Consider the following 16,670-nt stretch of genomic DNA (forward strand, 5'->3'; position numbering starts at 1 on the left):
GTAGAGCCACAATACTTCCTAGCACTTTCCTATCTTATGATGGGGTCTGCAGGGGCCACCACACGTGGAAGCCACCTGAAGGGCTACTGATAGATCCCATTGCACATATTGTTATTTTGCCTGGTTTATCCTCACCCTTTGCTTCGATAAACTTCATTTAAAGCCACTATAATTTAATTTTAGCCAGCTCTGAAGAACCACCTTAGGATCTGGCCCTCTAAAGATGGCTTGCGTTCTTCATTTTTTTGTCTAAAGAAGCAGATTCTTTTCTGAGCTCTCATTTTGGTGAGACACTTAAGAAAACACAAGAATATATTTAAACGAGAGTAGTATATATTAAACATTCAAAAGAATATCCATATTGTATGGGGAAGAGAGAAATTTTATTATTATACAAACATATATGTATATATAATGTAATCTTTTTCTTGCTTTATGGATCTGATCTCCTCCAAGGAGAGTCACAAATCCACACGATAGCCCTGAGTGCTCACATTTTGCATTTGGTTCTCTGATTTTACAATAGCTGAAAGATATGTAAAAACCCATGTAGCCAGACAGCTCCCTACTGACTACACATCTAAGCAACTTCACATGCATATATTATTCCAACCAGTGAAAGCTGGAAATAACAGAAGCCTAAAAAAAAGAAAAAAAAAAAAAAAAGAAAAAGGAGCCTGTTTCAGCTTCAGTGTGAAACCTTCACGGCTATCCCTGACCAAACCTCACCCTTCTACAGCTTGCTGCCATCACAGGTGGGGACAACCCAAACTATCAAGCTATGCTGCGCAGACTGAAGGGTGGGAATTGCTTCATAAACGTACAGCTCTGTTGTTGAACGCAATTCAGGGAAAAAAATTAATAACTATTACCATCTCGCTGGTGTGGTCCTGGAGGGTTTTTATAATTTTCTCCTCTCCCATTTTTAATCATAACTTTGGTAAATGACCACTGGCCATGAAAAGCATCCAGATTACTTTCATTAAAAATAATAATCTATAGCATGGAACAGATTGACATCATTTTGTTCACAGAAAATAATGAAACGTCCCGTGCACTGTGCCTGACAGTATCGCTACGATAAAACTTCACCTGCATTGAAACAATTACAGCTCCTATTGCCTCCCTACTAAAAGTTTTAGAAAGTTAATGGGTTGGTTATCCCATCACACCTCGGTTCTTAAATGTTTTGTGTTAAACTGAGGAAGTGAGGATGAATTAAGATGTTGACCAGCCCTCTCCAAGGGGATCAGCTGAAGAGCATGTGTTGATTTTAGAGCATGTAATCATAGAATCATAGAATCGTTTAGGTTGGAAAAGACCTTTAAGATCATCCAGTCCAACCATTAACCTAATACTACCAATCATTATCACGATTCCCACTGCATCTCCCTCTTCTTCTTCTTCCCTCTCTCCAAAACACAGGAAGATGGGGATAGCCCGTGGGAAGGACCCACGCTGGAGCAGCTCGTGGAGGACTGTCTGCCATGGGAGGGACCCCACGCTGGGGCAGGGGAGGAGTGTGAGGAGCCCTCCCCTGAGGAGGAAGGAGCAGCAGAGATGACATGTGATGGACTGACCCCAACCCCCATTCCCCGTCCCCCTGCGCTGCTCGGGGGGAGGAGGGAGAGAAAATTAGGAGTGAAGTTGAGCCCGGGAAGAAGGGAGGGGTGGGGGGAAGGTGTTTTAAGATTTGGTTTTATTTCTCATTACCCTACACATGTTTCACTCCTCTCTCCTACTCAGTTTCGATTGGTAATAAATTAAACTGATTTTTCCCCAAGTCGAGTCTGTTTTGCTCATGGCGGTGATTGCTGAGTGATCTCCCTGTCCTTATCTCGACCCATGAGCTTTTCATTATATTTTCTCTCCCCTGTCCAGCTGAGAAGGGCAGTGATAGAGTGGCTTTGGTGGGCACCTGGCATCCAGCCAGGGTCAACCCACCACAACGGGAAATCAAGCAGGCTTTGGACTTCTGAAACTTTGATGGCCAAACTCTAAAAAATCTCTCCCATTAGACTATAAACCAAGATTTTTCAGAGACTTCCAAGTTCACCACATTTGGGCACGTTTCAGAGCCAAAACAAACTTGAAGCCATGACCAAACCATGGAAAAATCTGAAAACTTCAAAAGGATATGAGAATGGGCTTTTGTGCATGTTTATTTTCTTTTCATGGGCAAAACAACACCCATTCTCCTAACTGAAGTCACAGGATGTATTGATAAACTCTGCGTCAGATTTCTACACGGCAGAGACATCAGGCACGGATAATTCCAACCTAAACTGTATAAACCATCAAATCTATAGGTTACAGAGCACAGGCTCTTATAAGAGAAGACGTTAACTGTAGGTGGCACTACCAGAATGCGTGCCCTACTCCATCATTCTCAAATACAGCTAGGTTCATATGCTAAAAATTGTGAAATGAAATGTGTGTAGATCTCACGTCCTTCAAAATCATTATTGATATACGCAGTAGTTACCAGGTTGTGATCTAAAAGATATCTACAGGGCACTGAAATGGAAACCAACAAATTCTGTCCAAGCGCTTTTTTGAAATTATTTGTTTTCGTCTTGTTCCTTGTCAGATACATAATGCATTTTTGTTCTCAGCAAAACTAAGCATTTTGTATATTCTCAGCTTCTGTCTTCTTTTTTTTTTTTTTTTTTTGCTTTCAGCACTAAATATTTAAACGCGTTCAACCTAAAAATCTCCAGCTAGTAATCTGCTGCTTGTGTCTTCCCCCCAAGGTGTAACTATCAATGAGGTAGCGCAGGACATGAAAGACATTGCGGTTACAGTCCTACCTGCCCACAGGCCAGGCCCATGCCTCTCTCCCCCATACCATGAGGACACGATAAATTTAACTCCAGCGCATCTGCACCAGCAACCTATGAAACATGCAAAAGGACAAAAAATGCAAAATTAGCTCCGAGTAATGTACGCTTTCCTGTAGCGTTTACTGTTCATGTTAAATAGATTTCTTCAGATGTTTGATTTCTCTTTTTTTTTTTTTTTTTTTTTTAAAGAGAGAAAGCTATGGTTATGATAGCCTGAAAAAGAAATGTGTTGATCATTACAGAGAAGAATTTCAAGAACTGATGTGGCTTCCCAAAATTGCAAAGGAAATTAAAGTAAAAAATAAATTAGAAAAGAGACAAGCACAATAAGGAGTCGGTTCTGGAGAATGTTAAAAAATGAAATGTAATTACAGGGCCTTAGGGCAGCACTGAGAGCGAGGTTCGGTAGTCAGTGTTACCCAGGCGCTTCTGCTCTGAAGAACTGTGACTTAGTAGCAAATTTCTCCTTTCTGCTTCCATGAATTTAGTCGCTGAATTTTCTGCAGGTGCCTGTACTGTGCCGTAGCTTTTGTCATTAAACATTTTTGCTTCTGAAGTCAAACAAGAGAGTATTGAGTCGATATAAACATATTATTCCTGCTAATTTCTCTTCAACACCCTCTGTTAGGTGCAATTAAAAAGGCAAAGGAGCCGAGGCGTACAAGGGCAGCCCACAAAGACGCTCCTCGTCCTCCCTGCTGAACCGCTCCGGCCTGAGACGAGGATCTCTCCCGCTGCCTTCCACATGGCTCCAACCAGTATTTTGTTTTGCATTTGCATTTTGTTTTTGCTTATTGAACTGGAGTAGCGTGGCCTGCTGTGCGGCCATGGTTCAGCAGCTCTCCGAGCGCCGGAGCAGGGGAGAAGCCGTCCATCACTTTCAGGAATCGTCCCCGTCCCGGCCAGCTCTGCAAGCCCGGCCGTGCCGCGCTGATGCCGGTGCCGTCAGCCTCCGTGACAAGCTGACCTTTCGTAGGAATAGGTCGTCCTCCTGCCGAGAGGCACCGCGGTACCTTCCGGGGCTTCTGCTCTTTGGCAAGCCACATCTATTACCTTCTAGGTAGGATCCCACGCACGCAATTAAGTATCACCGCTCTTCAGCTGTGGATTCCAGAGCGCCCTAACAACTACTTGGCCGAAGAAAGTTGCATCGCATACGTGACACGTTATTGAGCGCATGTAAATAGCTGCTTTTTTCTAAAGGGGTAACATAAATACGAACGCAGATTGGAAATATCTGTCTTAAAGTGGCTCAGCAGTACCGCTGGATTAAAAAAGGGGAGCAAACGGCACAATAAAGCCATTCATCTTAGTCGGTTTAAAAGCGGTACTGCTCCTGTCAAGCGCGGATTCCACAAAAGATTTCATGGTCAATTAGGTAAATACAGGTATAAAATGGACTAGTGTTGAAGATCACCAAGCCAATTACTGATAATGTTTAATTTTGCTTCCCTAAGTCCCCAAAGTGCTTTTTTTCCTCATAGGTTTAAAATGCCCAAAGAAGCGTCTTCCCACATCACCATAGGAGAGCTGAGGACACTGTGAATAAAAAAATGACGACGTCCAAACATATACATTCAGCCATATGAAAACACAACTTCAATAATATCCACACCCATATCTACACGTGTATATAAAAAAAAATGCAAAAAAATACTTACAAAACGTTTAAATCTGAGCTCATGCTAGCAATAATGACAAGCTAATCTTTTCTCTTCACTTAAATTTGTTAAAACGTTCCTTTATTGATCCAAAACTATGCTTTTTATTTCCTCTAGATACTTTATGTGGAAAAAAACCAGTTTTATTTAAAAATATCAACTTTGTATTACATTCAGATGTAGACATCCTTCTGCATGAAATTATTGCAGTCTTAATCAAGTACTTCTTATACTAGCCCCTATGGACACAGGTACATGTTTTTAAATATTTTTTTTCCTTCAAATTGAATCAAAATTTCAGGTGCGTAGTCTGTTTGCATTTGTGTACGACTGGATTTCTATTATAGGAAGCCTGCTGACTGCTATTACATACGCTGGCTTTCTCCGCTATCATTTTTGAAAGTCTGTATTAAAACTAGAATAGCATTAAATGAGCCTTTTATACTTTAAATATTCAAGAGTTTTATATTCAAAATTTCTTCTGGTGCTGTCAAACTAGTGTGCCTGTAGGCAAGGTAAGATCAAGTTAGGCTCTCAAAGGTAGAATTAAATTTTATCAGGGCATCCGTCATAATATACAGTTTGCTTAAAATGCAAATAAAAAGCATATAGATTCAAAGACTAAAGGCTTTCCAGGTACTGCTTAAAAATCCAAGGGACCATTTTTATGGAACAGATTTCCTTTAAATTTACATTTCCATCATTTTAATGAAAACACAGAATAAACAAATTATAATGGACATGCTTTAAATTCCCATTTTTCACTTTGAATCTGTTTCTTTCAAGAAATTCCTTACTGCAGCTCTCGTTTTTAAGGAGAATAAAAAAAAAAAAAAAAAAGAAGCAGAAACGTATTTAGGAAACCATTACCTCAGCCATTTTTGAAAGTTGAGTCCAGTCCACCCTGCTATAGCTGCACATGATGCTGGCAATCAGGATCTAAAAAGAATATATAGGCAAGCATTTTAAGCCACGTTACCAGATTTCATAAGATAGTACCTTACTGTGACTCCAGATATTAACTACCACTACCCGCGTATGGCAACTACCAGCTGTATACTACTAGCATGTGTAGTGAAATGTAGCTGTAGGTTTCACCGGGGATGAGGTATACAACGTTTTGCTTGTTAAAAAATAATCCAGCCACCACGCCACGAAACATGAAATTAATTATTACTCTACCATTAATTGGTTTAGCAGTAGACTTGGTAGTGTTAGGTGAATGGTTGGACTGGATGAACTTAAAGGTCTTTTCCAACCTAAACCATTCTATGATTCTATTTTATCCCTATTTTTTTAAGTCATTAAGGAAAACCAACAGGTCTAGTTGAACACGTGGAGGACTTTGCATTCTCTTCGTCATGCAATAAGGCTAGAACAAAGACTGTCCTAGACACAGAGCCCACCAGGAACCGTCAGACTTGTTTCTGAGGTCAGAGGAATTAAGTTATTTACTATTTATACAGTGCCAGAAGCACTTGGGGCTCTTTAGAGGTAGGGAAGACATAAGCGCAAGAGTTTACAGTCCAATGTGGCAGCGTATGAACGCAATATTCCAGCTGACTTCAGGAAGCTGGGATACACCAAAACCAGCCCCCTGGAATCTCATACTTTGCAAGTTAAGGACAGTGGCAGGCAGCCGGGAATGTTTTGTGTAGAGGCAACCGGGAGGAGACTGGTAGGATGTTAGGAAAATCTTGGAGGACTGGGAGAGTGGCACAGGGAAATTCCAGCTTTTGTCTTCCCACAATCCACATTTTATTTCCTATTCACTGGCTGTGGCCCCGGTTCCCCAAGAGCTGTTCCTGTGTATTGCCTTTCCTCCGCACGGCACTGAGCACCCTTCAGGGCTGGGTTCTGCCTGTAGCTGCCACTGCCTCTAATAAGATCTTTGTTGAGGTTCAAGTTTTTAGGTAAAATAAGTTCTAATAGGATTCTTCCGGGACAGCAGCCAGACACACACCTTTCCAGTTGCATACAGTGCTCTTTACTGTTAAAGGAACAACCTTAATGATTCCTAGTTTTTACTTTCATTAAAAAATAATCCAGCTACCAAGCCAGGAAACATGAAATTGCTACTCTCCCCTTAACTGGTTGAGTGGTGGACTTGGTAGTGTAGGTTAATGGTTGCACTGGATGATCTTGAAGGTCTTTTCCAACCTAAACGATTCTATGATTCTATAAATTAATGTTAACTACTCTTCCGGTCAACGTCCAGTTCAAGTAAGAGTGTTAATTTCTATTTAAGACTAAAACAAAATCACTCATTGTGGACCCATCGAAGATCATCAGACACTGAAACTCTGAAGTCGGTACATTCGTGGTGAGATCAGCAGAGAACTCAGCCCAGGAACTCCTGCATGGGGAACTTCTTAGAAGGATGAGGTTTGCAAGAAAAAAGCAAGAGACCTGCACTGCAGCAGCTAAAAAGGTTAAATCGGAAAACGAAATCACAGAACTTACGAGCACACTACTGGCCTACGTTCAAAGGAAACACCAGGAGAGGAGAACAGAAAACCATCTGGCCACATTCTTGCTTATTTGGCCCTCTTCTGTGAAACATATGAAAGTTTCACAGGTAAGTTTGATTCACAGGTAGGATAACATTGGGGTTTAATTTTTTTTTTGCTTTCCAAACAAGTTTTACTGTCGGCATCAATATCTGGGATGAGCTTAATCTGGAACTCCCAGCCACTATAACATTTCTCTTGAACTTTCCCACGACGCTGAGGGTTAATGACTCATTCATATAAGGCAAAAATACTGATAAGCATGGTGTAGAAAAATTGTCCAATACACACAATCGTCGGAAACTGTAAACTCCCAAATTATCTCCATAAGAAGGATGAGATATTTAGTATCTTTAGAAGGGAGGGAAATATACTTTAAAAAGGAAGAAAATTATGCAAAAATGGAGAAAATTAGACACGGGGAGGTTACAATCTATCCATTTAAAAGGACAATACCACTTATCATCATCATCGTTTCCATTATTTCCATTGCTTTGCTCTGATGAATCAATCTACCACCCACCTACCTGCAGACTACCTACCCGTCCAACCTCCTGGCTGATGTTTGCCAGACGGGAGCCTTTCAAGAAGGAAAGCATTTGATGAAGTGCCTGCCTTGCCCGCAGGTGCCCATTTGCGTGCACCTCTGGCATAAATATACGACCAAGCTTTTCATTAAACGCACACAGTCATTACTGGCCACGCTTTTATTCCCCTTTTGACAGAGGAAAAAACTCTCTCCCCTATACCACACTTTCTTCTATTGTGAAAAACCTTCTACAGCTCTATAGGTCACATGTTTACGAAACAAAATTTGCTCTATGTTCTATTTGAATATGCAAGATCATTTGAGCACTCTGGAAATAAATCTAGATCTCTCTAAAGAGACTAATATTTTTAAAAACACCCATTGTGAAAAATCAGTTTAAGCAAGTATATATGAGAGAAATTTAGAGTAAGAAACTAGTTAAAATATGCACTAACTGGAAGTTAGCTAGAAACCGTATCTTGTCAAATTCACGCTTTTTATAAACTAACTAAAGCAAAAAAAAAAAACCCACCAAACCCAACTCAGACACTGACAACATGATAAGGATTTTCACAGTTGCAGTCACAATCCAAAGTATATCAGAAATCTACACAATTCAGCTTTACAACAAACCCAGTTTTTCAGCAGGGAAAGCTGTAAGACAACAAGGGCGGCTGACTACATTCACAAGTAGCTGAGTTCGGTTATGTCAAGTGTTATTAATGAAATCTGAAAATTCTGCTGGGAGTGTACAAAAGAGGAGGAACAAGATCTGTGATGTTTCAAAGAGCTGTTAATTATGACAAGATGTTTATTTAACATTGATTAGTTGTAGCATTCACATTTAAAATTAAGTGCATACTTTTGACAGAAGCAGTGGTTTCCGGTAACAAAAATAACCGAAAGCAAAAATTACATTTCTGCCGTGACTGTTCACATGAAAACCATGATCTGAGGGAAAAATGAAAATTTAAAAATAGTAGGGATTTTATTCTCCTTTTTTCCCCAGTGTTCTCTTATAACTTGAAATTAAACTTAATTCCTAGGTGGAAACAGATCCTCCAGCACTCCATGTCAACAAAACTGTCCTTCCTCAAGTGACTGTTCTTCCCCAAAATGCCTCTACGGTCTTTTCATGCGGAATCAGTACCCATGACAAAAAAAAATGATAATTATCATATGTGGACATTTAGGGGCACTATCTGGGATGTTTGAGGCTTGAATCTACTCCTAAAAATCACACAGGTGAATTTATAAAGAAAGCATAGAATATTATCTCCTATTACCTAGAAAGAGACCAGCAAGAGACAAGTAACAATAACAAGCGATAAAAATCAGAGTTTTTATTTGGAAGTAATAAACAGAAATTGTATCACGTTTCAGCTTCTCAGCCTCTTCTCAATATTTTAATTTTTTTTCTTTTGCATCCTTGGTGCCTACAAGGCCATGTACCATATGACCACCCCTGCAACTTTAATAGCCCCAAGCAGCCGGTATCTCATGGAAGTCCAGCATACGGAGCGACCCAGGAGCATCCCCGGATAGCACATCCTTCCTCTTGACTCCTGAAATTTGCAGTGGCAACCTGGCGTGAGTTTAATTACAGCTGCTTGAAACACAAGCGCGAGGCCGCACCACGCTTGCCCGGCTTACCAAAGTAGACTACTGACAGATCTTACAATAAAGCTGCCGCGGAAGTGTAGTAAGGTGGTAAATGAAGGTTGACGAAATAGCAGCTTTGTCATAGTTTGAGTGAGGGCTGCCTGCGAAACCGTGCGTGACTGAAGCACAGCGGGACCCCTGGCCCGTTCCTTATTCCAGAGCAAGAGCGTAGCTGGCGTATGCTCTTCCCTCTTCTTCTTCGTCCGAACTGCTGCTTTGCCTATTGTCGAGAGATCCTACCCACTCCGCCCCGCGTCAAGGCACGGCTGCCTCCCCGACGATCGCTGTGACAGATGTCACCAGACAAGGTCTTTACGCCCTGACATTACACAAGGCGATAAAGACGATTTCTCCAAATGCCTATAGAGGGACAAAGGCACGTTTGTAACATCAGACACTCTTCTGTCTACAGGATTTTCTGGATCCTTCAGGGAAGAAGGTGATCTACAATAAAACTTTTTTTTTCGTTGGAGCAAGGGGAGATGGAAAAGGGAGGGTATATAATGTACCATTTAGGATGTGATTATAGGGTGAATATACTGTAAGCTAAAGCACCTAGTAAAAAGCTACATTTCACACAATTCTGTAACTAATGCATTAGTAGTTGTTCTACTTAAAAGGACACTGACAGGGTACTTCTCATAATCCTTAAAATATTTTTTCACCCTGTTTATAATAATCCCCTGCAAGCTTAAACTACAATCTATTTCCCTTGTGAATGTGTTGGTTTTTTTTTTTTTTTACTTCCCTCTTCCATTATCTCTATGTGGATGTCTCATGAATGCAATAGCATTAAAAGAAATAAAAAGGATGAGGTTCACCACTGTGTTATGTTTTCAAGTGATCTTTCTTCCCTAACACACGGAATTCACTGCAAGAGGTTGCAAAACAAAAGGAAGAAAAAAAAAAACCAAAAAACTGGGCCTACTTTGGGTCAGACAATCCTGAGAACATCTATTTAAAGCCAGACAGCAGTAAAACTCTAGGTAGACAATTACCATTTGTCCTGTACTGCTCTGCAGGGAATAAGGGAGTCTTGGTACACTCAGAGAGTCTGAAAACAATCTCAGGGGGCTGGATTTAAATGTGAACACTGTCAGTTCCTGCAAATTTAAGACAACTTCCCAACAGGCACAATGGAATCACAATCCTCTACCCTCATGCCTGTAATAACCATATTTATTTTGGTCATCTAACACAGGCCATAGCCCGTATCTGTTCCTAACAGGGAGTGCCGAGACTGAAGACTACGTTAAAACCCAGATTTCAAATACCGACAAAATTATTCTTGATCAATCTAAACTTCAGAAGGTATTTGTGTTTGGGTCAGATGGAAAGACCTTGATCTTCCTATCAAGAGATGTTTCTTCTTCCCAAGCAACACAGTATAGCCTTGCCACATGACCTGCTTACTCTGAACAAACCCAAACATTTTTAACCAAAATTCCACAGGAAGCTTTTACCAGGAAGAAGCTTGGCACTGAAGATACAGTCTTTCTAAAACAATGGCAAACGTAACATATTTAGTTCAGCAGTCACCATTGGAAGACACCCACATCTACACAAGCACATTAGGACTGGAGAACTCGGCAGCTGAACCATTATTTCACAGCATCAAAATCCCCCCCGTCTGTCTGAACGAGGGGAACGTGCACTCATTTCTGATCCACGCCACCTCTCAGCCGCACGCCGTAACAAGCTGACACACTCGGAGCATTTCCTGAAGGTCCTGCACACGTGTAGCTACAAGAGCACGTGGTCCGCGAGGTGCTTGGTGAAAAGGTAATAAAGAACAGTTTACTGAGCACTCCTTAGCTATTTCAATGACACGAAACAATCTTGTACGTATCTAACTGAAAACCACACATGCTGCATAGAGACTTCTTCGCTCTCTACAGCTGCCTGAAAGGAGGTTGCAGCAAGGTGGGGGTTGGTCTCTTCTCCCAAGCAGCTAGCGATAGGATGAGAGGAAATGGGCTCAAGCTGTATCAGGGGAGGTTTAGATTGGATATTAGGAAAAATTTCTTCACAGAAAGGGTGGTCAAACATTGGAACAGGCTGCCCAGAGAGGTGGGGGAGTCCCCATCCCTGGAAGTGTTCAAAGAACATGTAGACGTGGCACTTTGGGACATGGTTTAGTGGGCATGGGGGTGTTGGGTTGATGGTTGGACTGATGATCTTAGAGGTCCTTTCCAACCTTAATGCTTCTATTCTAGTTTTACTTTCATTAAAAAAGAATCCAGCCACCAAGCCAGGAAACATGAAATTAATTATTACTATACCCTGAATTGGTTTAGTGGTGGAATTGGTCGTGTTGGGTTAATGGCTGGACTGGATGATCTTAAAGGTCTTTTCCAACCTAAGTGATTCTATGATTCTCACAGTTTTTTTTCCACACATGAAGGAATGAAACTTACGGACCATAGGCCAGATTCTGCCCTACCCAATAGCTCTTAGATGCAGCCTCAGCAGCAAAGAGCGAGTAGCAAGGGAATAAACAACAGCACCACAGGACTTTTTGGGTCGGTGCAGATTTTCCACCTTATGGAGACTTGCACCACTAGCCTGCCTCTGTCACGCTGCCTCGTGCACAACATCAGGTTCAGGACAAGCCACAGCTATGCCACGTCTTGCCTGCCAGCAGAAAGATTCTTGGAGGCTTACTGACATTCAGTGCCACTTGGGGCAGTCCTCTGCTTTTCCAAACGGCCACTGGCTGATGAAATGATCATCCTCAAAATCATCCAGCCGGAATTACCAACGTACAGAACGTTTCTAACACCCAACTCACAAGCTAAGAGTACGACTGCAGCAAATATTCTGTATTGCACAAACACGCTTAAATGCGCAGTACTGGAAAACAATGGGAGCACAAAGACTTACTGTTGTAAAAATAACCCTGCAGAAACCAGCCTGATTTTGACGCCTTGTAGACCCAACCAGGTTTCTCTTTTTCTGCACTTTCTCGTTGTAATTTTTGATTTGTTGCAGAACTGAAATAAAAATAAGCTCCTTATTAAAAACTACCTATAACATCAAATCCCATGCAATAAGAAAGTTAACAATTGTAAACCCTGTCATGTCTCCAAGAAGCAGAGGAATTATCTTGTTATCAATTTAATAATGGAACATTGAAGTAAATGATGCCATCCACTGACACCAGCAACACTGTCTCTCCTGGGAAATTCATGTCGGTAGGAACTGTCAATCTAGATGGATATGGACATATTAAACATTGTACTTTCAGTCCATAAATCTATTCTTTCTATGCTGCCTTAATAAAAAGATTCTGCATGATGATAAAGACAAGTAATGCAGAATGTCTTGACATTGCTGACCTGCAATTCTGCTTCTCTTCTCTCTTCTTTTTTCAGGGAGCGGAGAGTTTAACAATCTCTAACCATCCATTGTTTTCCTTCTTAACTTGCATTGAAATACTTTTAAGATAATTTGAGTAAATGAAAGTAAGACAAGTAGGGGATATTAGAATGCTTATTATTTTGCTCTCCTTGTGTAGCAAACCTTCTGAATAAAACCCTATCTTTCCCTTATTACTTTATATTGAGACCTCCAGTTTGTTTTTGAAAGTGAAGTGAAAGGAAGGTACAACAGATTGACACAAAAACAGGCCAAACATTATCAGCACGTAAATAAACGTAGAGAAGCTGATGATAGGAGTTTGAAAATATTAGCGTTTGCTCACCCTACCACACACACAAAAGAAGCACGAACAGGAAACAACAAAGATTCTCTTCTCAGGCTAAATGGAGACGCTTATTTTCAAAGGCAGTTATTTTTGTATGATGACTCTACTTCTATCTATGAGATTCCATCTATTTAATGAGATTATTTGATGGATGTCAGTGAGCACACTGGGCTATAGCTTCAAATTAGGGCCTAGAGTTGTTAGGATCTGACGTCCTCAGACAAATAAAAACCTAGGGTTACGAACAAACCCATTTCTTTGTAAAATAACAGAATGCTGCGGCTTTGACGGGAGCACGAAGCTAAACAGATTGCTCTTTAGGACTGGCTGCACCTGTAGGAAAACAAGGGAACAGCTTGGTGTTGTGTCTGCTCCTCTGCCACGTGAGACTCGGCATCGTAGTGGCCACTGTCAGGGCAGGAGTTGAGCTACCGTGCCCTTGGCCCTGCTTGTACACATTTATGTGTAGGCACAGATCATGCACATGGGAAGCGTGGATAAATGAAAAGCTAACTTTCCATTGAAACATTTCATGAGAGCCCTACCAACTGAGAATACGACTGAAAGCAAAATGAATGGACAGAAAAAAAAGAGACTTTCTGATGCACCTGTACCTCCCATGCTTCAGGGCACTCTTTAATTAAGACATGGTAATTCCTGAAGACTGAAAAAGAGACCATGGACTATGAGTTCCCCAAAACAGATGTTTAATGAAAGAAAACATAGCACTCATACGAAACACTTCAGCGAAACTCAAATATTTTACATGATTAGAAAAAGTATGTTCATTTTATGATAGACTGTTGAAAATCTCAGTGCTTCAGGTAAACCCTCCAAATCCCATTGAAAATTACCCATGTGCCTGAAGACTTCCCTGGAAATTTGACAGAATCTTTGGGATTTTATTTTGCATGGGAAACCTATCCTAGTTCAACCTTTACTCTCTTTGGCAATGAGTGAAAACAAATACACGGGTGAATGGAAATCAGCATTACTGAAAGGAAAAGACGCAAGTTAACAAAGGCTGAATCCAAGATAAGAGCGAAGACAGATACTCTTTTTCAGCAGTCCTTACAAACAATACCTGCAAGCCCTTATGGATCTGCCATGCCCCCGCTGTATTTCTGTACTTTCCACACTGACTTAATATAAAAAGAAAGCAGAGGAGGCCAATAGAATTTTGGAGTCGCTAACAGAAAAAGGATATATCTAATCCTACAGCATTTCAGACACATGTTATGACCTGTAGGAAAAGCTTTACACCAGGGTGCTGACACGTTATCGATTCTGAAGACCACATATGGGAAACAAGGCTGGCAAAAGGCAACACAAATTTGTGGATTTTTTCCTCCACCTTTAGAAACGTTCCTGTCATCAAATTATCTGCCCAGAGATACACACAGTCCTTTTTAACACAGTTCTTTGAGCACCTCGCTAACTGTTCCTGTTTATTCTCACCGTAGCACAGGCAACTCTCCGCAGGGTGCCCCTCCGAGGGGGGAAGCCAACTGGAGACAAGGACGTTCAAGGGCTGGAGGCCGCTCCTATGGAAGGAATGAGCAGCCCTTGACCGAAAGGAACACTAAGATCCCTTCCAGACCCTGACTGCTTCTAGATACACGCAGATATATTTCCCCTATCGCTTAGCAGCAGAACTGCTTAACTTGGAAAACAAATTCAGCAGAAAATAAAGAGACAAAATGCACACTGAATATAACTTTGTCAGAGTTCCCTAACTCCTACATTCAGTCATCTAGCAATTCCCCAGGTCAAATCTGTCTTTTTGCATCCCTGAGAAGTCCATCCTATCTCTTCCCTTGTTCCATCACCCCCAGGGCTTCTTTTAATTCACTTCCTTGGATTTGAAAGCTGAAGAAAAGTAGCAGTATCGGTGCCGGTAGAGGAGAAAAATGTAGCTCAGAGAGGAGGGAGAAAAAACCCTGCCTTTTACACTTTAGAACCCTGTGATCTGCTTCATCATGTGACATTGCTGGTGCCAAAGCAATGCTTGGGAGGAGTAAGTGATTTTGTCAGCCTGGTTGCATCCTCCACAACTCACCCACTCTCTCTCTGTGTGCCATTATCCTCATAGTGATATACTGAAAAGCAGTGATAATTTACCTGATTTTGCACAAACAGCTCTTAGGTTAGGTTGTTCTGATAGGTGAGGGGATGGTCATTAAGAAGGTGTGTGGCAACAGGCTATAGGCTTGTCCTTTCTTCAGGAAATTATCTGAGGGCTTTACATGCCAGCTGCAGGGGGGAGACCTATCAGTCCCTTAATGCTATTCTCTCCTGTCCGGTCTAGGTACTGGGCTTCACAAAGCTTCCTCACACTCCAGAACCTGCCTGATTAATGGGACAGATTCACCTTATGAAAGGAGACAGTCTGCAAATGTTCACAGAGCTGGAAACATGGGATCTTTTCAATGGCCAGAGTGGGACCACTGGGATCCATCCCCACCAGAACGTCACCGAGGATCACTGACAAAGAAGTTTTTATGGGTTATTTTCCTGTTGGAAAGCATGGATGAAAGGATGGTAGAAAGCTACAATGCACACAGTAACATAGTAACAACTGCTCTATCTATTGATCTTCATTTTCTTGCGATACCTTTGCCTTCCTCCTCCAGACACTAGAATGATTCTTTTGAAGAACACTTCAGTTTCCACTTCTTCAGGCATCCTCTCCAAATCCGTGTAATTTTCTCTGAATGGTCTGATTTCATAACCAATTTACATTGAGCAGAAGGTTGGACTAGCTCACCTCACCTCCTGAGGTTCCTGCCAACCTGAATTTCCCTGTGAACCTTCCCTGCAAAAATACACACAATCAACAAGTATTCTTGCCTCATTCTCTTCGTGATCACTTCATACCCTTGCACCAAGCAGAGAGCCACCTATCTTTAGCAATTCTGACACTAAGCCTATTGAGCCTTCCCCAGGCACAGGAACTTGCTGCAGTCTGGTATTTGTTCAAACCTGTCTTTTATCTCTATATTTTGCCTTCCGTTCTCTCGTGCAATCTTCAAACTATCATCTTTGCTCCCTTTTGAGATCTGGTTCACTGCCGTCTCCACTGTCTCTTCGTGTGATCTTGCAGGGCCAGGGTGTTTATTTTTCTTCGTTGTTACCTACCTTCAGATTTTGTTCCCCCCCTTCCTCACGTACTAAAGCAAACGCAGTCTTCAGTTCTACCTATTCTGCTGCCATCTGAGCTCGTACAGCTCCGCTTTTTTATAAAACTCAGTTGTTACTGAGAGACAGATCGGACCCATGGCCCAGCAGCAAGGCCACCTCCACAACTACAACATGGCATCTGCCTCCCTCACGCAACACGCAAACCTCAGACCACGACACAGCCGAACACCAGACGCGCTCCCATACGTCCGTTGATTCCTACCCAGCTCCCGCCTCTCCAAATGAACAAGAGAACTCTTTGAAGACCACTGTTTCTCGTTAGGCCCATGTTAATGGGAGCCCTAGGCTCATTTAACGATAAACCTGTATCAACGGTAGCATTTCTTCTACAAAATTAATTCTTGTTGAGATTTTCAAATGATTAGCAATCAATTCGCGCTCGATAGCTTCTTGCCAGTAACATATTTTAGGAACTTTTTAAAGGGAAAAAAGAGATGATAAGAAGGTGAGACAAGCAAGAGACATGCTTCATGGACTGTACAAAAACATTTAAAAATAAATAAAACTTTTAATTTGAAAAAAATGTTTCATATATAAATATATCTATAGTGAAAACTA

General features: G+C 41.5%; 1 protein-coding gene across 1 annotated transcript in view; it reads right to left on the bottom strand.

Moving 5' to 3' along the window:
* Nucleotides 1-16,670, bottom strand: part of DPYD (dihydropyrimidine dehydrogenase) — a 351,478-nt gene that overhangs the window by 113,412 nt on the left and 221,396 nt on the right. The window contains exons 16-17 of the mRNA XM_075710934.1: nucleotides 5,375-5,443; nucleotides 2,811-2,894 (exon numbers count right to left, since the gene is read on the bottom strand). Coding sequence (XP_075567049.1) covers nucleotides 2,811-2,894; nucleotides 5,375-5,443 — 153 coding nt within the window. The remainder of the gene's footprint in view (nucleotides 1-2,810; nucleotides 2,895-5,374; nucleotides 5,444-16,670) is intronic.

The sequence above is a fragment of the Pelecanus crispus genome, chromosome 5 (assembly GCF_030463565.1).
Source record: "Pelecanus crispus isolate bPelCri1 chromosome 5, bPelCri1.pri, whole genome shotgun sequence".
Classification (NCBI taxonomy): domain Eukaryota; kingdom Metazoa; phylum Chordata; class Aves; order Pelecaniformes; family Pelecanidae; genus Pelecanus; species Pelecanus crispus.